The following is a 23,310-nucleotide window of genomic DNA, read 5'->3' as shown; positions in this document are numbered from 1 at the left end:
GACGCTACACAGCGTCGAAGTTATAGGCGCCGGCTTCTGTAAATGTATATACAGACTGATTCCGTGGGATTGAGGTACGAATCCATGTACTGGAAACGAACGAGTCGAAAGCTACAAGCGAAAATCATTCTGCTATCTCTGATAGTGGAATACATGTACCGGTACTGTCCATAAGAACGTAGGTATGCAACTTTCAGAAGTGGTAGTAGGGACCAAGACAGGAAAAAAAATGTCCGTTGAACTTGGGCTGTAAAATACATACCTGAGGATCCTTGAGCACTTGTTCATCTTCGCTAGTGTGAACCACATCTCCTCTATTGAACAAGCGGTCATAGCTATTAAGGTATGCATTATAGGGTCCATGTTTACTAGAGGGCTTTTTTTGTTTGAGTCCATACTACCACCTCTGAAAATTGCCTACCCTACAATGTTAGTCATAACAGTAACAGTACACGTATTCAACTGCAGACTTGGGTATTTCCAGTACAAGGACCCTTACGTCTAATTGATACATCGATCCTTTTGTAGCATCCTTGAAAGTTTGTTACATCACGCTGCATATACGTACATTTACAGTGGCTGGCGCCTGTAATTTTGACGCTCTGTAGCGACGTTGGATGACGTGGATTCCTGTGCAAAACTTGATCTGAACTTTATCTACTACGTCCCCCTGCAACATCTAGAATTGTGCAGCATGAATTGTGAAACGCCCTGTTGACGTCCCAACTCTGAAGACTGCGTATTAGTTTACTGGAAGATAAGTAGCCCATCTACCACGAAAGGATTAATCGGTGTACGTCGACAGAAGATGTAACGTCGTAAGGGTGATACCTAGACACATTTGGATCGGTGATTATTGCAGAAACGCCACGCCGCTGCCTGTGGTACCCCGTGCGACCGCAGCCCGGCCGGCGTGACGCAGCGGCTTAGTGCGGGCCCGCCGCCAGCTGTCGAGCCGCCGGATCTTTCCGGCCCAGCGGCGCCGCCTCCGGCTCTCCCAGTCTGGCGGCGCGCGGCCGGCTTCGACACGCGGAAAAAAAGCGCCCTCTTCCTCCACGGGCTCCCTTCGAATCGCCTCGCCCACCCTTCAGAGCATTCAGCGCATATAAATACCGCCAGCCGGACCAGTGGCAAGTCAGTTCACTTCCTATCTCACTCTCGAGAGGTTGTGGAGCAAGGAGGAGGAGGAGCAGCGACAGCGACCGCGAGTTAAGTGAGCGCGAAAGGGAAGAGACACAGTCCGTTCGCCATGACGTCATGGCGGCTGTTGGCAGCACTGGCGCTGCTGGGCGCCGTGCTCGTAGTGTGCCAGGCCCGCGACTTGCGCGCCGCCGGCGACGGTAAGGAAGAGGACCAGGCTGTGGCGGCCTCCGACCTGGAGGCTGCCGCCAGCCACCACGGCCACCACCACGAGAAGGGCGGCGGCCACAAGCACCACTCGGAGCACCACTCCGAGCACGGCGGCAAGGGCGACAAGGGCTACAAGAGCCACCACCACCACGACCACGGCGACCACGGCGACTACGGTAAGGAGCACCACGGTGGCCATTACGCCGAGCACGGCGGCCACAAGAAGAGCCACCACGACGAGGCCGGCCACTACGGCGAGCACCACAAGGGCGAGAAGGGCCATAAGGGCGCCCATTTCGGCGAGAAGGGCGGCCACAAGAAGGGCCACAAGACCCACGGCTACCACCACAAGGCGCACAAGGACGAGTACCACAAGGAGCACAAGTTCTACGACGACCACCACAAGGGCGGACACCACAGCAAGCACGGCGACTTCCACGAACACCACGACAAGAAGCACGGCGGTCACAAGAAGGGCGGACACCACCACTCTGGTTACCATGACGACCACTACGGCAAGAAGGGCCACCACGACAAGGGTCACTACCACGACGACCACCACGGCCACAAGGGCCACCACGGCCACGAGTCTCACCACGCCCACCACGAAGACTACGGAAAGAAGGGCGGTCACTCTGATGGCAAGCACTACGGCTTCAGCAGCGGCAGTGGGGGCGGCGGAGGCGGCGGAGGCGGTCACGGCGGACATGGCGGCGGCGGCGGCGGCGGTGGTCATGGTCACCACTAACTCCCTGCACACAGCCGCTGTCACATCAGTGTGTGAGTGCTTGTCAGCAGTTGTTTCCTGTGTAGCAACATACGCCTGCCTTTTGTTGATCAGCAACATCGTCACATATCATCTACCTTCCATACTTCCAAACGTGCTGACGTCAACTAACGGGAAGATGATCTCGCAGTGATTTGTTATTTATTTTTTGTTGACTCGTTTTGTTTCCGTTTTCCGTTTATTGCATAAAATATTGTTTGTATGTTCTTGTCAATAGACTGGAATATAAAAGACGTTATACTAAAACAGTTTTGTCTTTTCCTTTATTACGAAGCCCTCACCTCAATGTAGTAGCTTAGTATGAAAGTCTACTATGCTTCGCTACTCACTAGACATAAAAGGAAAGTTAACACGTTTCCTTCACTTAAATAGGTATTATGACATTTTCGTTGTAGAATTTATTCGTCCATCCAAGTGTGAACTCATTTACATTGAAATCCCTCGTCAAAGGTTTCTTATGCAAGGTACTAAGCAAAAACATTTTTCTTACGCCGTGTAAGTTTATATACCTACTATTTAACGTATAATTTCGGCTTGAAAGACACAACAAAGATAAGACGCCTCACAGATTCCCAGCGATCGTGTGTAACTTTTAGAACGATTAAAATCCATCAACTCTGAACACTTTCTCTGTTTTTAGCGAAAGCAGGGCTATAAATTTGGCAGTAGTGCATCGAAAGAAACCTTATGGTTCAGCAATAAGATCACATAGGCATACTCGGTAAAACGATAACTTCCATTGTTGCACAACATGTCAACGACACACAAGGCCTTACACCTACATCCCACTCCAAATAAACTTTTTACTTGGTGTTTGAAACTGCAGCGGATTTCTCTAGTCAACTGTAGCAGAAGGAAAGCAAAACTAATAAATCGAAAGGATAAGAATATATATTGGAGGAACTGTACCCTCAGTCTCGAACAATGTGAAGAAATTAGCTAACTACCCATCATTCAAGACGATTCTCTTTATAGCGATGAAGTTTTGAAATTGTACTTTTCTTAATGTTCAGTGAAGTTACAAAATGCTACAAGTTCTCTACTGTCGTATGGAAAATAATCTTTCAGTACTTCATTTTTACTGTTTTTATTCCACAAACAAAAGGATCCTATCTAATTCGGGACGTTACTGAGTGTTTATCAGGAACTCTATGAAGTGTTTAATAAGCGTATAGCTTTCTAAGCAAGCAGCCAACTCAATTGTACTGTGATTTATCGCAGTGATGTATGCGTTCTATGAATTCAAGAAAAAGGTCCAAATGTCAGTAACGAAAAACAAGTAGATAATCGTATTCAGAATTCTTACTAAGGAATGTCTTGAGATGGATGGGTGTAATAGAAGATGCGAATATCTCAGTTACCTTGTACTCTTTTGCTGATATCTTATAGTAGCGTTATCACCCACAACGGTGGAGAGGTCCTTTTCTACCATTGCGTTCGCATTAGTTGGTTGCTTCGTAGCATATACAGTACAGTGCTTAGCTCTCCACCGAGGGCCGCTAGGAGCATGGTGTTTGGGATGTTCTCCACTTGAAACTGTGCAGAGAAATCAAGTGACGCGCTTGGTCGGTTCGCCTGGACGGCTGGTCACGTTTACCGCCTGCTGAAAGTGTCTCGTCACGGTGACTCTGACATGGTCCGCTCTTTCCGCGGTTGATGTTGCTACATCTCGTTTACGGATCAGGCGGCCAAGACATTAAGCAACAGCCCTCAGATCGGGGAAATCGACGCTACCGTGGGAGCAGTGCTCGTGCCAATTAGTAGCTTTCTTTATTTCACTCCGGAATTAGTTTGCACAGCTACGAGCACAAAAATAAACTTCTTACGATGTGTAATCTGTCATTCGTCGGTGTTTGGATGATACTTTTGATTAAACAAATTCATCTTGTGATGTACCTTATTGTTAACGCTGTTTCCTAGCAGCTTAACTCCATTTATGTAGCTGTTCTCCGTCAAGCATATATGTTCATTTAGTCAAATGCGTAGAGGTTTAACCTCCTAGGCAGAGAATTGTACTACATCCAACGTGAGCATTCGATCGTGATGTGACTCGCTGTGGTTCATGTATCCTGTCCTCCTTAAAGTTAACTGTGGAAAAATATAAAAATATTATTCCTCCCCTTCTCCCCTTATATTAAATGGCAAGAATCCTTCGGAGATGGTCACCGTGATACAAAAAAAAAAAAAAAAAAAAAAAAAAAAACGGAGAGGAAAAGCTTTCAATTGGTTATTAGTTTTGTTTTTATTACCAACTTCAATTCAACGAGCCAAATTATGTAAACTCCCTCACTTACGTTATGTAATATTTAAAGAACAATTGTAGTCTAAGAGAGATTGCATTTCTGCTCTAGAAGACTTCGCTCAACATATATTCACCCATTCATCTTATTTTAGCCAAGTAGCTACGAGGAATGTCATTTTACTGTACTGCACTCTACACCGTCCTGGTTCTGATTACCACCAGAGTCCCTAGCGAGCCATGATATGGACTGCGATGTGCGCTAAGAAATGATTTGAGCTAAGATATATTAGCCAAGAAGCTATGAGCGAAGCCATTTTATTATGCTGCACTCGACATGGTCCTGCCTTTGATTGATACCACCGTCGTAAGAGTTGGAACATATGAGTCAACTCTGGAAATGATACACTAAAGATAATAGTAATCGTAAAACTATAAGTAGAGCTATCTTCAACCTAAAGTTTGTTTCGAAGATCACAGTGATTTACTAGGCTTTGTCCTATTGGATAATGTATGTCGTTGCTTTAACCCTACCTTAGAACTGACTTACTTACAGGACATATCTCAATTTAATCACAGTGTAGCTCGGCGGTTTCCACATTAACAAAAAAATATTATCATAGATGAAGGAAATGATAGGTGACAGACAGGGAACAGAAAAGTGACCTTGAGTTGGTAGTCTAGTAAGTACCACTGAGTCACCAAGTCATAGTCGCACAAGCAGTATCGCACACTGCACAATACGTGGTAAGTAACGCAGGACATTGTGACAGCGTCCTAGTAGCTGACTTGCTTTGAGAACATTACTGTCTGGATAGTTGTAACTGCAACTGAATAAGAGGCAGCGTGTTTCAGACGAACCGGAATAGTGGGTCGGAAAGTGGAGCATTTCCTGATTTACATGTCATTTCGTAGCTTTGGGTGCTAGCTGTAAGTAGGACTCTGAGACGGTGCTGAGCTTCGTCTTAATTTTTTGTCATGTAATCATTGTAATTCGATATCAGGTTTAGGAACATCGATTACATATAACTGATGTAGGATAATTGTTGTAGGTACTATCACCAAGAAACAAATTAGGATACTTAAAAGACAAATAAGGAAATGGTCTCTTCTTGAAATCCTTCTTCATTAACCTTATGTTACATAAGTTAATGTTTAAACGCAGTTTATCTTCTGTAAAATATTTTTACCGTTTACTAAGACAAAAATGAATATTCACTACCACTGAAAAGACCAAAAATCTTTGGTAAGGCATGAGAGGAAATTCAGCCGCAAAACGAAGCGGCCTCATAATTGAAAAATTTACTCTTAAATTCACTGCTGCAGATATCGTACGTATCATCTCGACAGGCGTAGCAATTGATACGAATGTGTTTATGTGGTTTATAAATTAATGAACGATTTATGTGATTATCCAAGGCAAATACCAGTTCGATACTGACAGAATTTGAACCAAAATTCCATACCGAATTTAATTATGGTAAAACTGCGCTCGGAAGGACCATTATTTACAAGATATGAATGAAAATTACGTATGGAAGCATAGCTACGCAGTTTTCTACGCCTGTTTCCATAGTTGGTACATTAAATCAGGTCTAGTTTCCTAATTTGGGAAAAAAGAGAACAATACTTATAAACACAGAACCTGTATGAAACAAGTTGCAGTACGGCGTCAATAAAGTCACATTTTGTAAGTTTTCATGTGAAACAAGTTAACTTTTTCCATTCTCCTTGGTGTTGAAATTTCTGGCTATGAGATGATTTTTCTGTTATTTTCAGTGATATATACTGATTGTGAAGTTCTTAGAATATTTATTCATAAAACTGTTGTGTTTTACAAAGCATTCACATTATTTTGTACAGCAAGATCATAGAATAACTAAACTACGTGAAGCAGACAGCGGTATTCCGTAGAAAGTGCCACTAGTTGTCGCAGTAATAAAATGTTTTCTATTTCTCTTCGTGTTGATATTACTGCTAATCAGATGGTTTTTACTTAATTTCAATTATACGTACTGGTCTTAAAGTTCTTAACGTTGTTTGTACTAAAACTGATTAATGTCTATAATGAATACCGCAGATCCTTTCCACAAACGGCCTATTTGCAGACCTGAAATTATGTGGACCAGACCAAATTCTGAAAGAAAGGAACCCAATGCGGCATACATACAGCAGTGTTCCACTGAACAATACAGCGCGACATATCATAATCGAACTCATAAATATCTAGACAGAATCAACAAAACCGAATTTGTTACTTTTAAGTAAGATAACTTCAGATTCTTATTCCCATGTTTGCAAATGAAGTTCTCTAGGCCTAATTCTCTTAACACACAATAAAAAACGTTGAATATTCGTAGCGACAGCTCCAACATTTAACTACACATTCGGAAAGCCATTATAATTATTACTCTTGCCTCGTAGAAATATTTCAAGTCTGTATTCAAAAACTGTTATTTTTCTATGGAACTTTCAGATACACGGACAAATTCAGAATCAACTCAGTACAGCACACAAAGTGCTGAGACATGTAAATTGTGAAGTCTCAGCGAATTAAGTTTCCAGCTGGCTAAACGGTTCTTTAAATCAGTATTAACTGAAATGTAGTCTTTCAGATTTAACTAGAACTCCTATTTCTGTACGACGAACACAATACCGTTCTACTAATATTAGTAATTTCTTTTATTTTTTAGCTACACAATCACACGAAAATTTCACAGTACTGTAACCGCTCCAGATAAAGCAGCAATTATCGTCAGACACATGATGCATGCTGATTACATGCCCGTTACTAAGACCACATGATTAATAATCAGCACTGGCGGCGGAAACTTTCGGCAAAAGAAGTCTGCCAACGGCCTTGTCAAAGAGGTTCAGGGCACTCTCTTGTCCGAGGGGTGGTAAAATGCCCGTAAAGGCGGAAGAATTAGCAATGATCAATGGCATGAGGATGCAGAAGGCAATGGAAACCATTGCAACAAATACATGTAATGTGTATCAACAGGACATGTGGCGTATATCTGAAGAAGTGTCATGATGGTCTCTCCATTGGCAAACGATTACGGAATAGTCCCCCATTCCGATCTCTGGGAGGGGTCTGCCAAGGGGGAGGTTACCATAGAAAAAGATTGAATAATCAACAGGAGGATAACGTTCTACGAGTCGGGGCGTGGAATTGCAGAACGCGGTAGGGAAACTAGAAACTCTGGAAAGGGAAATGCCAAGGCTCAGTCTAGATATAGTAGGGGTCAGTGAAGTGAAGTGGAAAGAAAACAAGGAATTATGGTCAGATGAGTGTAGGGTAATATCACCAGCAGCAGAAAATGGGACAATGGGAGTAGTATTCGTTATGAGTAGGAAGGTAGGGGAGGGAATGTGTTACTTTGAACAGTTCAGTGATAGGGTTTTTCTTATCACAATCGATAGCAAACAAGCACCGACAACGATAGTTCAGGTATACATACCGATTTCGCAAGCTGAGGATGAATAGACAGAGAAAGTGTATGAGGATGTTATGTAAAGGGATATGAAAATCTTATGATCATGAGAGACTGGAATGCTGTTGTAGCGGAAGAAGTAGCAGTGAAGGTTACAGGAGAATATGGGCTTCAAACAAGGAATGAGAGAGGAGAAAGGCTAATTGTGTTCTGCAACAAGTTTCAGCTAGTAATAGAAAACACTCTTCGAAAAGGACGTGTGATACGGGAAGATTTCAGTTAGATTACGTTATGGTCAGGCAGACATTCAGAAATGAGATAAGGGATTGTAAGGCACACCTAGGAGCAGACAAAGACTCAGATAACAACATAGTAGCGATGAAGAGTAGGCTGAAATTTAAGACTTTAGTCAGAAAGAATCAATACGTAAAGAAGTGGGATACCGAAGTACTAAGGAAAGACGAGGCAGGGTTGAAGTTCTCTAAGGCTATAGATGCAGCAACAAAGAATAGCTCAGTAGGCAGTACATTTGAAGAGGAATGGACATCTCTAAAAAGGGCCATCACAGAAGTAGGGAAGTACAACATAGGTACAAAGAAGGTAACTGCGAAGAAACCATGGGCAACGGAAGAAATACCTCAATTGGTCGATGAAAGGAGGAAGTACAAAAACGTTCCGGAAACTCAGGCATTAGGAAATACAAGTCGATGAGGAATGAAATAAATACGAAGTACAGGGAAACTAAGATGAAATAGCTGCAGGAAAAATGTGAAGACATCGAAAAAGAAATGATTGGTGGAAGGACTGACTCAGCATACTGGAAAGTCAAAACAACCTTCGGTGACATTAAAAGCAAAAGGGATAACATCAAGAGTGCAAAGGGAATTACACTGTTAAATGCAGAGGAGAGAGTGGACTGGTGGAAAGAATACATTGAAAGCTTCTATGAGGGGAGGACTTGTCTGATGTGATAGGAGAAGAAACACGTGTCGACTTAGAAGAGAAAGGGGATCCAGTATTAGAGTCAGAATTTAAAAGATCTTTGGTAGACTTAAGATCAAATAAGGCAGAAAGGATAGATATTGTTTCATCAGAATTTCTAAAATCATTGGGGCAAGTGACAACAAAATGACTATTCAGGTTGGTGTGCAGAATGTATGAGTCTGGCGACATACCATACGACTTTCGGAAAAGCATCATCCACACAGTTCCGAAAACGGGCAGAGCTGACATGTGCACAGAATTACCGTACAATCAGCTTAACAGCTCATGCAGCGAAGTTGCTTACAAGAATAATATACAGAAGAATGGAAAAGAAAATTGAGGATGCGCTGGATGACGATCAGTTAGGCTTTAGGAAAGGTAAAAGCATGAGAGAGGATATTCTGATATTGCCGTTAATAATGGAAGCAAGACTAAAGAAAAATCAAGACTCGTTCTTAGAATTTGTCGACGTGTAACAACCGTTCGACAATGTGAAATGGCGCAAGATGTTAGAAGTTCTGAGAAAAGTAGGGATAAGCTATAGGGAGTCACAGGTCATATTCAATATGTACAACAGCCAAGAGGGAATGATAAGAGCGGACGACCAAGAACGAAATGGAAGTATTAAAAATGGTGTGAGACGAGTATGTAGCCTTTCTCCCCTACTGTTCAATCTGTACATCGAGGAGGCAATGATGGAAATAAAACAAAGTTTCATGAGTGGAATTAAAATTCAAGGTGAAAGGATATCAATGATACGATCGCCGATGACATAGCTGTCCTGAATGAAAGTGAAGAAGAGTTTCAATATCTGCTGAATGGAATGGACAGTTTAATGAGTACAGAAAATGGACTGAAAGTCTATCGAAGAAAGACGAAGGTAATGAGAAGTAGTAAAAGTGAAAACAGCGAGAAAATTAACATCAGTATTGATGAACACGAAGTAGATAAAGTTAGGGAATTTTGCTACCTAGGCAGTAAAATAACCAATGACGGACGGAGTAAGAAGAGCATCAAAAACAGTCTAGCAATGGCAAAAAGGGCATTCCTGGCCAAGAGAAGTCTATTGATGTCAAACATCTGCCTTAATTTGAGGAAGAAATTTCTGAGAATGTAAGTCTGGAGCACAGCATTGTATGGTAGTGAAACATGGACTGTGCGGAAACCGGAACAGCAGAGAATAGAAGCATTATAAATATGGTGCTACAGACAAATGTTGAAAATTAGGTGGACTGATACGGTAAGGAAAGCCAACGTTCTGCGCAGAATCGGATAGCAAATGAATATGAGGAAAACACTGATAAGGAGAAGGGGCAGGATAATAGGAAATCTGTTAAGACATAAGAGAATGACTTTCATGGTACTAGATGGAGCTGTAGAGGGCAAAAACTGTAGAGGAAGACAGAGATTGGAATACTTCCAGCAAATAATTGAGGACATAGGTTGCAAGTGCTACTCTGAGATGAAGAGGTTAGCACAGGACACGAATTCGTGACGCACCGCATCACACCAGTCAGAAGACTGATGACCTAAAAAAAATTCCCACCAAACATTTAATAAGAGATGTAGTTTTCACACAGTACCTAATTGGCATTTAATAACTAGTTCTTTTCACTAAAAGAAATATAAATGTCGTGTGACTAGGGCCTCCTGTCGGGTAGACCGTTCGCCGCGTGAAAGTCTTTCGATTTGCCGCACTTCGGCGACTTGCGCGTCAATGGGGATGAAATGATGTTGATTAGGACAACACAACACCCAGTCCCTGGGCGCAGAAAATCTCCAGCCCGGCCGGGAATCGAACCCGGGCCTTTAGAATTAACATTCTGTCGCGCTGACCATTTTTTTTTTTTTTTCGTTATTGATCGCTGTGTTTGGTCGTTGCGGACGTCGCAAGACATCCTTTTCAAGTTCGGTGGTTGATCCTTCCACTCAGTTTTTGATTACAGAGGCGAACCGGCTCTCTGACCGAACACGCTGAGCTACCGTGCCGGCATCCTCTCAGCTATCGGGGGGTGAACATTATTCTCACTGACCTAGCAGTATAGATCGATCTGTATTTTTTGCGCATTCTTGGCATCTGAGCAATAAAGTGTCGTAAGACTCTTAATGTCCATAATAATTACAGGTATAAATGAAATAGAGGATTCTAGCTTTTAATATGCGTTAGTATCATAACAAGAGAAAATAAAACGTCACACACATACATATAGTTCATCACCCCTAACTAATTTTCCTTATACGTAACATGAAAACACGTCAAACTTTCAAAATCTGTAGAATTTATAGAGCTTAAGTAGCAGCATTAGAAACACTTACTTATTATAAGGGGCGATGTGTGGGGCTTAAATGCAACATAGAGCGACTCCGATACCAGTGTATAAGTACCGGAAGGTAGCAAAGGATTAGTGTGGCGTTCGTGTATATCCTATGTGCGTGTGGTAAATGTAGAATTGTGAAATATGGTTACTAACAAATGCGTCCAAATAGTACCAACGCGCTGTTATTCTTTTCTTGGTTGCCGAAAGTCAAACACCATTGACATCCATCGGGGAAGACGAATGTGTAGGCGACAGCACGTGTCGAAAACCACCGTTGCGGAATAGATCGCAGAGGGTGCTACTGAGTCATGATAAGGCACGTCTCGATATCGCAAATCTAATACAGAAGTTTCGCCAGCTCAAGTGGCAGACACTCTAGCACACGTGTATAGTCCTGATCTCGCCTTATGCGGTTATCACGCCTTCGGTTCCCTAATAAAGGCCTTGAAGGGTGGACTCTTCCTGTGATCGAGGATGCGCAGCGAGCAATTACGGACTTCTTCATGCAGCAGTCTCGTTATTTTACCAAATGGGTGTGTTCTACATCGGTGGGATAATAGCCTCGGTGCTCAAAGTGATTTTGCCTGATTGGCGTACCGATAGTGGACTTTACGGTCTTAGAGTGAAAACTTTTTGATCGCCCCTTACAAAAACAAATCAAAAGTACTACCATTGCTGAGCCGATATAGTAGAAAGTTTTAAAAATATTATATCGTTTTCTCAATAGTCTCTTCAATCAGTACACGTGGGTTTAAAAATATTTCAGAATCCAGGAAATAATCAATATTACATTAAACGTAAAATTAATATGTTGATAGGCCATAATGTTCGTTATAACTTATTACAAAAGCCATTACTTGAGACCTTTTTAAAACAAAGATACCAAACTTTTATAAGACACTTTTCGATGTACTAGACTAGCTGTACTTTAAGCTATGGCTGCACTCTCGGACAAATCAAAGTACCTTTCAAGTTACGCAGTTCTCCCAATGAAACATCAAAAGTTTCAAAAGGGTAAAGACATTTCGCTGCGCTGTTTTGCGTCAGTGTATCAGCGCACAGTAACTTTCCCTAGCAGCTTTTTATCTTCAACTAAAGGGGGACAGAGTAAGGTTAGCGAATGCACAGAACACTTGTGGCATATGTCTTTTTTGGACCAGATGAAATTGCACGCCTATGAAGCCCGAAAGAAAGCTCAGAATCTTGTCCACGTTGGAGTGAAAGTGCGTACCCGACGTCCTCTTTTGTGTTGTTCACGGTTCCGTAAGTCGATTTCTGTCACTTTTTGAACTCTCAGTCAGCGTAACTGATATTCCACATAAAAACGATCGGGCACTGGGTTTGAAATTCCCCTTGTCGAACTGTCACTGGTCAGCATTCTTTCTGGCAGCGTGCCCTTTGTCACGTTCCGTACTCACTACTGCGGAATATCAGCTATATGGCAGTGGACAGAGGACAGTAGACACGCATTAAGGCGTCAGTGTTGTGCGACAATTCTGTTTGTCTTGAATTTAACGTCAGTGTAAAGTACTGAGTGTACCGTAATTAGGTATAGTTAAAGAGGTTACGCCGGCCGTTGTGGCCGAGCGGTTCTAGGCGCTTCAGTCTGGAACCGCGCGACCGCTACGGTCGCAGGCTCGAATCCTGCCTCGGGCATGGATGTGTGTGATGTCCTTATGTTAGTTAGGTTTAAGTCGTTCTACGTTCTAGGGGACTGGTGACCTCAGATGTTAAGTCCCATAGTGCTCAGAGCCATTTTTTTTTTGTTAAGTCCCATAGTGCTCAGAGTCATTTCAACCATTTTTAAAGAGGTTACATGAAATATTTTTATCGTTTAGAAGAGAATTCTAACAATATTTACGTAGTGCATCAGATTTCTTGTTTCATTCCAACGAGCTCTGTGCATAATTAATTGATTAATAGGACCGTGACGTACCCTACTTTACTCAATGTTCTTAAATTTGTGGCCTGCAGTACCAGATTAACGTAACAAGAATCCGGAACTGTATCAAAACAATACATTTCTTGCAATAAAGGACCTAACAGGTTGCATCTCAAAGCTGTGTTACTCATGTGGAAACGTTTTAGACGGTGACAATATAACAAAAGTTACACCTGTTGTCTAGGGGTGACGTCTTTGACTAGTAATCAAAACGCCCTTGATCCCGGGTGTTGAATAAAAATCATAAATGATGGTGGTATAAAAAGTTGCCCTCATTCCGCCAAGGGCCTCGTCAGAGCGGGTGGAGCAGCAGACAGAAGATGATGGCACCCACTTGCCCTTGGGGTGGGGAATTAGCCCTAAAAGGAGGAAGAATCAGCAATAATCAACAGCATGAGTATACAGTGGGCAAAGCAAAACACTCAAAAGGAGTATGGTTTATCCATAAGACACGCGGCCTGTAATTGAAAAAGTGTCATGACAATCCTTCCATTGCAAAAAAGGTCGGACTAGTCTCCCATTCGAATCTCTGGGAGCGGACTGCCAGAGGGGAGGTGACCACAAGGAAAAGATTAAATAACCAATGAAAGTTTAACATTCTACGAATCGGAGCGTGGAATGATAAAGTTTGAACGTTGTAGGGCAGACAGAAAATCTGAAACCGGAAATGTAGAGGCTCAGTCTAGATATAGCAGGAGTCACTGAAGTGAAATAGAAAGAAGGCAAGTATTCCCAGTCAGATAAGTAAGGTTATACATGACTGTGCTTAAACTGACACACAATATTTTGTTAGCGCAACGCAATCTGACTTTCAATAATCCCTACAAAAGAATGGGCCCTGACTAACATTAAACTATACCTTTCACAAATCACTTACCTCACAAAAATCTTCGCTACTCAAGCTACTGCAATACTGCGAGCGCCACTACTGCCAGCTAAATAAAAGATTCAAAGTACTGAAGGCACTAACTACTGATAGGAATAGTTAGCAAATGAAAGATTTTGATAGAGAACAAACAATGTATTTACCTCAATTGTCATAATATATATAGCAGTTCATGACAAATTTCAAAACTCCGCCATCTCTCTCCCCACATCCACCACTGCTGGCGGCTCACCTCAAACTGCGCAACGCTACGCGCTGTTCACATCCAGCTGTCGCTGCCCAACACTACAATGGCAGACAACAATGCAAACTACCCACAGACAGCACACAGCACAGCCAGTGATTTTTCATATAGAGCGCTACGTGGCGTTACCAATAAGAAAACATAAACAGCCTACTTACATAGCCCCCATGCTCCCCACAAAAAATTTTACAAATTGTTTTGGTCAGTGGCCAATAATGACTTGAAAACATTTTTCATAATTACAATAACAAAGATATCAAATGCACACACTTATTGATACAATGTTGGTCAAAAGCTAAACTTTCTCACAGTCCATAAAGACAGTCCTAATCGTTCATCACATTAAAATAGCAGTGTTTTTCTCAAAGTCTGAGCAGTAAAAGAAAATGCACATGGAAGTAGTGGATTTCCATGCTGTCTTGAAGAAGTAGTGTTGTCCTTCCAATGGAAAGACAGTGCTGACTCTTGACATGCAGACAGGTAATGGGCCACAACAGAGCAAACCCACAGCAGAGTCATTCGAAGTTTTGAAGACTATTGGTAGGTAGGTCATCACAGAGTAGACCCACTGTAGTAATGGTAGGGAGTATGGTACTGGTGGGCCACCAGAGGTGCAGACCCACTGCAGTCCTGGTAGAGATTGTGGTATTGGTGGGCCACCAGAGGTGCAGACCCACTGCAGTCCTTGTAGAAATAATGGTATTGGTGGGTCATCAAAGATGCAGACCCACTGTAGTCCTTGTAGAGATGGCCAGCAGCCATCTGTTGCAACTGTGCAGGTGCACAATCACCATTGAAGAGTCTCGCGGATACTATAGGAAGTCCATAACCACCACTTGTGCACTCACAAAGTTTTTGGAATTGTCCTTAGAACCAGCAATGCTGTTATCCAGTCCATTGCTGAATTATTAACACACGTGCAAACACTAACAGTCCCTACTTCTCACATATTGTCCATATACTATGACCAACAGAAACGTGTGCAGTGAAATGGAACTTACAAGTTGCTTAATTTGATGACCTGGTGTCAATTACAATTTTATAACATAAGAATACAATTACAAAGGTACGCAATACATCATTAAAGAACATAACAATACAGAGAACATTTGTAGTACAGGCTTTACAAAAGAATCGAAATAGCATATACATCAGTGTTACAGGAATTATGACATGAGTACATACATAAAAGATCAGAATAACTTTCGAAACATCAACTTCACACATGAGCATTAAAACAAAACAGAATAAATAATGTCTAAACACCTTTATGAAGAAAATAACATAGTATTTGAAAAATTCTACAACATAAATCTAATTAGCTAAAAACATAAAGACAGGAAAAAGACAAATACACAAGGATACATAAACACTTAGTGGGATAACACAAGCAAAGGACAGGGTTTCTTTTACTGCAGTATTTTGCAAACAAAACTTCCTTTACTTCTCGGAGATCTCCCTTCATTCGTCATTATTTCCAAAAAGTCCTATCTATACCTGCTTTCTGTACTCTTTTCGTATAACTTCTCAATGCATTTCTTCCAATTCATCGCAACTCATTTTCTTATATAGTCTACCCCCTCGTAAGCTAACTTAAATCTACTGAGCTCAGATGCTAAACTAAGGGACGAGGCAATGCAGCAGCACAAAACAATTAACACAAACACTAATGATCAAAAATACAAATGGCGAAGCAAGCAGCATAAATTATAACTAATATAAGGCAATGAGCAGCAAACAAGAAAAATAAATCAGTAGTAAACTGGCTTAACAGAGTAATACAAAGTGAAATTTAGTAGCACTATGCCTGGCAAACAGCAGCAGCAAATGCTGTAGCTTATACCTAAACATGACAAAGCTCAAGCAGAAAAAATAGTACACTAAAGACAACAATGCATATAATATCTATGTAATTAAAGTGGTGCACCACAACAACTTATTGTAAAAAAATTACCATGTACTTGAAAAGAAAATTATGTGTGCAGTTACTGTTACTAGTCCCTTACTGCTATTTTACTGTGATGAACGATTAGGACTGTCTTTATGGACTGTGAAAAAGTTTAGCTTTTGACCAACATTGTATCATAAGTGTGTGCATTTGATATCTTTGTTATTGTAATTATGAAAAATTTTTTCAAATCATTATTGGCCACTGACCAAAACAATTTGTAAAATTTTTTGTGGGGAGCATGGGGGCTATGTAAGTAGGCTAGTTATGTTTTCTTGTTGGTAACGCCACGTAGCGCTCTATATGAAAGGCTGTTTATGTTTTCTTATTGGTAACGCCACGTAGCGCTCTATATGAAAAATCACTGGCTGTGCTGTGTGCAGTCTGTGGGTAGTTTGCATTGTTGTCTGCCATTGTATTGTTGGGCAGCGGCAGCTGGATGTGAACAGCGCGTAGCGTTGCGCAGTTTGAGGTGAGCCGCCAGGCAGAGTTTGGAAATTTGTAAGATATACAATGATCTGTTACGTATATTATGAGTCTTCAACATTATTAAGGTAAATACATTGTTTGTTCTCTATTAAAATCTTTCATTTGCTAACTATGCGTATCAGTAGTTAGTGCCTTCAGTAGTTTGAATCTTTTATTTAGCTTCCAGTAGTGGCGTTCGCTGTATTGCAGTAGTTCGAGTAACCAAGATTTTTGTGAGGTAAGTGATTTGTGAAAGGTATAGTTTAATGCTAGTCAGGGCCATTCTTTTGTAGGGAATTTTGAAAGTCAGATTGCGTTGCGCTAAAAGTATTGTGTGTCAGTTTAAGCACAGTCCTGTATAATTGTTCTAAGGGGACGTTTCAAATATTAACAGCAGCAGAAAATGGTATAATGGGAGTAGTAATTGTTCTGAATAGAAAGGTAAGGCAGGGAGTGAATTACTTTGAACAGTTCAATGACTGGGTTGTTATCATCAGACTCGATAGTAATCTACCACCGACAACAACAGTTCATATATACATGTCAACGGTGCAAGCAGAAGATGAAGAAATAGAGAAAGTGTAAAAAGATATTGAATGGGTTATTCAGTTTGTAAAGAGAAAAGAAAATCTAATAATCATGGTAGTTGGAAAGCGGTTTTAGGAGAAGGAGTAGAAGAAAGAGTTCCAGGAGAATATGCGCTTGATAGTAGGAATGAGAAAGGAGAAAGACGGAGTTTTGCAACAAATTCCTGCCATAATAGCGAATATTTTGTTTAAGAATTACAAGACGAGGAGGTATACTTGGAAATCAGATAATGGATTGTAAAGCATACCTACCATCAGATACCGATTCAGATGACAGTTTAATAATGATAAGTACACTAAAGAGACTAGCGAGGAGGGAACAGCGTGCAAAGACGTGGGATACGGAAACTGCAGCAATGAATGGCTCGAATGGCTCAGTACGCAGTTCAGTTCCAGAGAAGTGGACATATAAAAAAAAAAAAAAAAAAAAAAAAGAGAGAGAGAGAGAGAGCAGGAATCACAGAAATTAAAGAGAAAAACATAGGGACAAGGAAGGCAACTGCGGGGTAACCATGGCTAACGTAAGATATACTTTAGCTGATTGACGAGAGAAGGAAGTACAAAAATATTCAAAGAAATTCGGGAATACAGAGATGGATATCTCTTAGGAATAAAATAAATAGAAGGTACAGGGAAGCTAAGGAGAAATGGCAGCAGGAAAAAGTGAAGAAATCGAAAAAGAGGTTATTGTCGGAAGGACTGTTCCGGCATATAAGAAAGTGAATACAGGCTTAGATCAAATGAAAAGCAAGGGTGTTAACATGAAGAGTGCGATGGAATTCGACTTCAGATGGAGAGGAGAGAGCGGAGAGGCGGAAAGAATACACTGAAGGCTTGAGTGAGAGGGAGGATTTATCTGATGACATGATAGGAGAAGAAACAGCAGTCGATAGGATAGAGACGGAAGGTACAGATAACATTCCACCGGAATGTGTAAAATCATTGGCGGAATTGGCAACGAGAAGAGCTACACACGATAGTGTGTAGAGTGTCTGAGTACTTAATAGCGCTGTTGATGAAGAATAATGGCAGGAAAAAGGTGTAGCAATAGCGAAATGAAATATGTTTCATTCTAACGGAAATGCTGCAGTGAATCACACTGGGCGCTTAAATAGCAATCAAGTTCATAGTAAAACCAGTGAAGTGCCACAAGCAATCCTTACCACGTTTACTTAATATCCAGGGTGATTATAATTAAACTTTCAAACCGCTGTAGAAATAGCACCACTGGTCAGAATGACGTCATCTTGCAACGGAATATTTATCGGAGAACGGGGAAATTTGGAAATTTGTGGTAAGGTCTTATGGGACGAAACTGCTGAGGTCATCGGTCCCTAAGCCTACACACTACTTAATCTAACTTAAACTCACTTACGCTATGGACAACACATACACCCATCCCCGAGGGAGGACTCGAACCTTGGAAGGCGGGTCGTGCAAGGCGCCTCAGACCTCGCGGCTACCCCGCGTAGCTGGAGAAGGGGGAGAACGTTTGGCAGAAGAATAATAAATAGTTACAAAATGTAGCAATAGGTGGCGCTGTAAGCATCATAATTTAATAGTGGTCGACTACAAATGACAAATGAATCATACAACAATGCCGAAGGTGTACATTTGACGTTAAACAAACTGTACTACTCAGTGTGCATGGGTGTACAGGTGTGATACTGTTAGTCACGTAAGCCCATCCACCATGGAAAGGTCATATGACATCGGCTTGGAAAAATCGGTCTTTGATAGTCCTGAGGTCAAAAACCGCATAGAAAGAATCAATCAAAAAAAAAGGTTCAAATGGCTCTGAACACTATGGGACTTAACACCTGAGGTCATCAGTCCCCTAGAACTTAGAACTACTTAAACCTAACTAACCTAAGGACATGACACACATCCATGCTCGAGGCAGGGTTCGAACCTGCGACCGTAGCGGTCATGCGATTCCAGACTGAAGCGCCTAGAGCCGCTCGGCCATTCCGGCCGGCAAGCATCAATCACATCGGTTTTTAATTTTAGTGAAGCCAAAAAGAGCATGAAAGGCATCAATCAAAATGAAATCGGATTATTAATTAATGGCGCAAAACATGTTCACTATGCTGCCACAAGTTGAAATTGAGAAACAGCATGTTCCACAACTGATCGAAATGTTACCGGGGTCACGTTCAGAATGTGTTGCGCAATGCGTGCCTTCAGTGCAGCTAAATTTGCAGTCGAAACACTGAATATAACACATTTCAGATAACCCCAAAGGCAGAAGTCTCACGGATGAAGATCAGGTGATCATGGAGGCTGGTAATTCTAGCACTTCCGCAATGGCGCTTCAGCAGCTTCTTAACTGGATTTGCAATGTGTGGAGGTGCGCCATCCTGCATAAAGATGATCCCATCCACACATCTACGCTGTTGGAGAGCTGGAATGTCGTGGTGGCACAAAAGACACTCATAGCGCTTGCCAGTGACGGTACATGTAACAGGATGGGAAGCACCTGTCTCTTCGAAAAAATATGGCACTGTGATAAATAATGCCGTAAACTCGCGCCACACAGAGGCCTATCCAGGATGAAGTGGTACTGGCTGATTTGCGTGTGGATTTTCCGTTGCCCATGTTCGACAGTTCTGTGTATTGATACATACTGTCAGATGGAAATGGGCTTCGGCTGTCCACAAAATCTTCCACGGCCAATCATTGTCCACATCCATATGAGCAAGAAATTCTAAAGCAAAAGTCTTTCTCCCTGGCAGGTCAACAGGAAGCAACTAATGCACTTGGGTTATTCTGAATTTATAGTAAAGAAGGATGTTTCGTAAGATTTTACGCACCGTGCTTACGGGTATGTCCAATGTTCGGGCTATTCTCCGTGCACTACACGTTTGCACGCCACCACTCGTCTCCTCCTGCATTGCTGTGGCCACTGCTTCCACTGACGTCGAATCAATTCGTTCCCTTCCTCTACCAGCTTGCACCCAAAAGAACCCGTCTTTTAGGAAGTCCGAATGATTTTCTTCAGGCCTACGGCAGTCATCAGACCAACGCCTTTTTTCAAACCCTTCAGTGTCCGCACTTCTGAAGAGCGACGAGTGCACAGACATCATTTCTGTAATACAGCTTTACAAGCAGAGAACGATTCTGCATTGACACAATCATGGCGAACGTCGCAGACGCGAAAGGAGGTAAAGCCACGTACCCGGCGTCTTTATACCAACTTAACCCATTAGCGCCGTGCGTTGTCATATGGCAACGTTTGTAACACTTTTTTAAAATCGTTGATTCCACGACATCACCGAAGCGAGAGTGTTGGCAGCACTGGATTCCGTTCCGCAAGACTTTAAAGATCACTACAATGCAACAGTTTTAAAAATACATTTAATTTCTGTGGCGTAAGCAGTGTTGGAAGTCGTTGTTTGCTGAATGACGAAGAAAAATTTAGCATAAGTTCGAATAGGTATGTTTTACACAGTAACTTACGATACATAATTTGGTTTCATAGTATGGTTGTGTTTTAAATAGTCAAATATATATTCTTTGGAGGTTACTGCTTGCTGTGAAATAAATTACGTTCATTTAGGCCGTTTGAACGTCGGTGTTGCCATATGTCAACGCTAGGCGCTTGTACTCATTAAAAGGACGAATTTTCTCTTTTTTGTTTTAGAAGAGGTTTCTCACTTGCCTTGGAGATTCTTTATAGTGACGATACTGAAGGTAATGTTTTTGTTGAGTCCCCAAATCCGAATAGAGAAGAATGATGGATTATTGTATGTGCGGTGGCTGGATAACTCAATTGTCACAATGATCTCTTCTTCGTGTGGTGGACAAGAAGTTGGCCAAGTCAAGAGTCGCTAAAAGAGCGAAATGTAATGATTCCCAGACCATAACTGGTAGCCAAATATAATACATATATTTGAGGTACTGATCAGATGGATCAGAATCTAGCATGCTATCGCATTGCAATAAGAAGCAAGAAATGTTACTGGTGTCTCTTTACGTGAATGTTAGGTGTCGCCATACAAAACAGTTGGATTTTGTATAATAAAGCAAGAAACCAAACTATGTCTCAGCTAGATTTCGAGAGAGAAGTAGCAACAGTATACTTGCAAAGACACTAAGCTTTACCAAATGGAGCCGGGAGACCATCTGTATCAAGGGCATGTTCCGACAGCCGCATATCAGATTCAATTAGGTTTCATAAGACTGACCACCTCGTCCAGCGCACAGAAGGAAAGAAGAAGAAAAGGTGTGCACACAAGGACTGTAAATCTATTGTGAGAACATTGTGTTCAAAGTGTAATGTGGGATTGTGTATTGGCTGTTTTATTCCATTTCATGTAAAATAATGCTGAGTTCAAGGATTGATTTTTGATAATTAATTGTACTGTGTTATAAAGTATCAATTGTATGATGAAGACTGAATAATAAATCTGCACAAAACTTGTATATGTAATAAGAAATTATTTTAGTTGAAGTTGTAACCCATACAAATTTAAGTAGTGAAAGCGCCTAGCGTTGCCATATGGCAACATAAAATATCTCGCTAATGCCGGTAATGATTTTCGTCGAAACAACTCTTTTGTGTAATTTATTCCTTTTACAGATACAATAACGCAAATTAAAAAAAAATAATGAAAAAATTAATTCCGGCGCTAATGGGTTAAATGGGTTCGTGCGCGTGACAGGTGTTTTCATTTACATATTCTTACACATACAGCGGCACCTATTGATCAATTTTCGCACTTTCTCTTTCTTCTGCCATACGTTTTCCCCCTTCTCCTGTAATATTCCGTTGCAATTTGACGTCATTCTGACCAGTGATGTTATTTCTAGAGAGTTTTGAAAGTTTTACTTTTATCATAATTACCCTGAATCTCCGCCAATTTAAATCCAATCTAACGAAACAGGTGTGAAGGGTCAACGTCGGCCGAGAACTTTTTAGAAGTCCACGGAAACCAGTTGGATTTAGTGGTCGCTATTATTGCAGAAACGACGGGATGACTGAAGATAATGCTAATGTGGCATCGAATCTGGTAGCTAAATAAAGTTATTAAATAAAATTACGTCTGTTGGTCTCTATTTTCTTCAAGGTAATTAATGGTAGTTCAACCCGTTTCCACAAAATATTTATAAAGTATACACACGTAAATCAACGAATATATTAGCCAAAAGCTGATCAAAATCACTACAGTAGTTCCAGAAATCAGACAGAAGTATGTAGGGAAGTTCAATTTATAATATAGAGAAGAAGGAAAACAAGAAGAGGGAGGAGAAGAGAGCATAAATTTGTGGTATAATTAATAGGTTGTTGTATTCACGCATAAAGAAGAAGGAAGCATATAACATTGCGTTCAATACAGTTAACCAGAGAAAAACACCAAACAGCTTCAGTGGATGTCTGAATAAATTGAGATGATACATACGTAAAACGTAAATATATAATCAGGAACTGTTTGTATCAACTCTTTGTATCCTGTACAACGCTCTTGTAATGGTCGAAGCGTTTTTATTAAGCGGGTTCCTCAGATAGAATTATAGGGATACGGTGCTCGGAGTTGTTTTTATTGGTGGCAATTTGTCTTTTCTCACGCAAGTGGATCAGGAACATCAACAGAGACATTGTTCCATAAGATGTCCACAACAAAGCCCCTATCGATATAGGCCACTCATATCTACGCGTCAAGTAAGTAACTGTTAACAATCTGATAAAAGATGTTAATCCTTTATAGCTCCTCTCTTGTGCATCTTAAGTCAGTTTTGTTACACGCCCAGTGACAATGACACTAGAAGCGATTATGCACCCGTGACAAGTAGTGAATTATAATGTCATCGAATCTCAAAAGAATCGGTCAGAAACACTGAAACGTTTCGCCTATGTGATCTAACGAGCAATAAGGAACTTAAGATGACACTTTCACATCAGTTATTCAACAGCACGCTGGAGTGTTTCCGGGGCTAAGTCCAAAAACGTAATGAACAATCGTACGCCTATTTCAAAATGCAACGAAGACCTTGTAATGTTATAGGGAGTGCGACTGTATAGCATCGGTTAACATTACGATGTCACGGTTCCCAAGTTGCGGTCATTGCGCAGAATAGGGCGCACTGTACAGTCTGTGGTTCGAGATCAAGCAGCACTTT

At 41.4% G+C, this 23,310-nt stretch overlaps 1 protein-coding gene across 1 annotated transcript; it reads left to right on the top strand.

The window, feature by feature from the left end:
• Positions 1–1,249: 1,249 nt before the first annotated feature.
• Positions 1,250–2,056, top strand: LOC126199549 (histidine-rich glycoprotein-like; the record flags this gene model as incomplete). The annotated part of the gene is made up of 1 exon (XM_049936469.1): positions 1,250–2,056. A coding segment is annotated over exon 1 (807 nt), but the record flags the coding sequence as incomplete, so codon positions are not given.
• Between the last annotated feature and the right edge of the window lie 21,254 nt (positions 2,057–23,310).

This window comes from Schistocerca nitens, chromosome 8 (genome assembly GCF_023898315.1).
Source record: "Schistocerca nitens isolate TAMUIC-IGC-003100 chromosome 8, iqSchNite1.1, whole genome shotgun sequence".
NCBI lineage: Eukaryota > Metazoa > Arthropoda > Insecta > Orthoptera > Acrididae > Schistocerca > Schistocerca nitens.
Note: the sequence above shows the minus strand (reverse complement) of the source record. Positions and strands in the feature narration are given on the sequence as shown.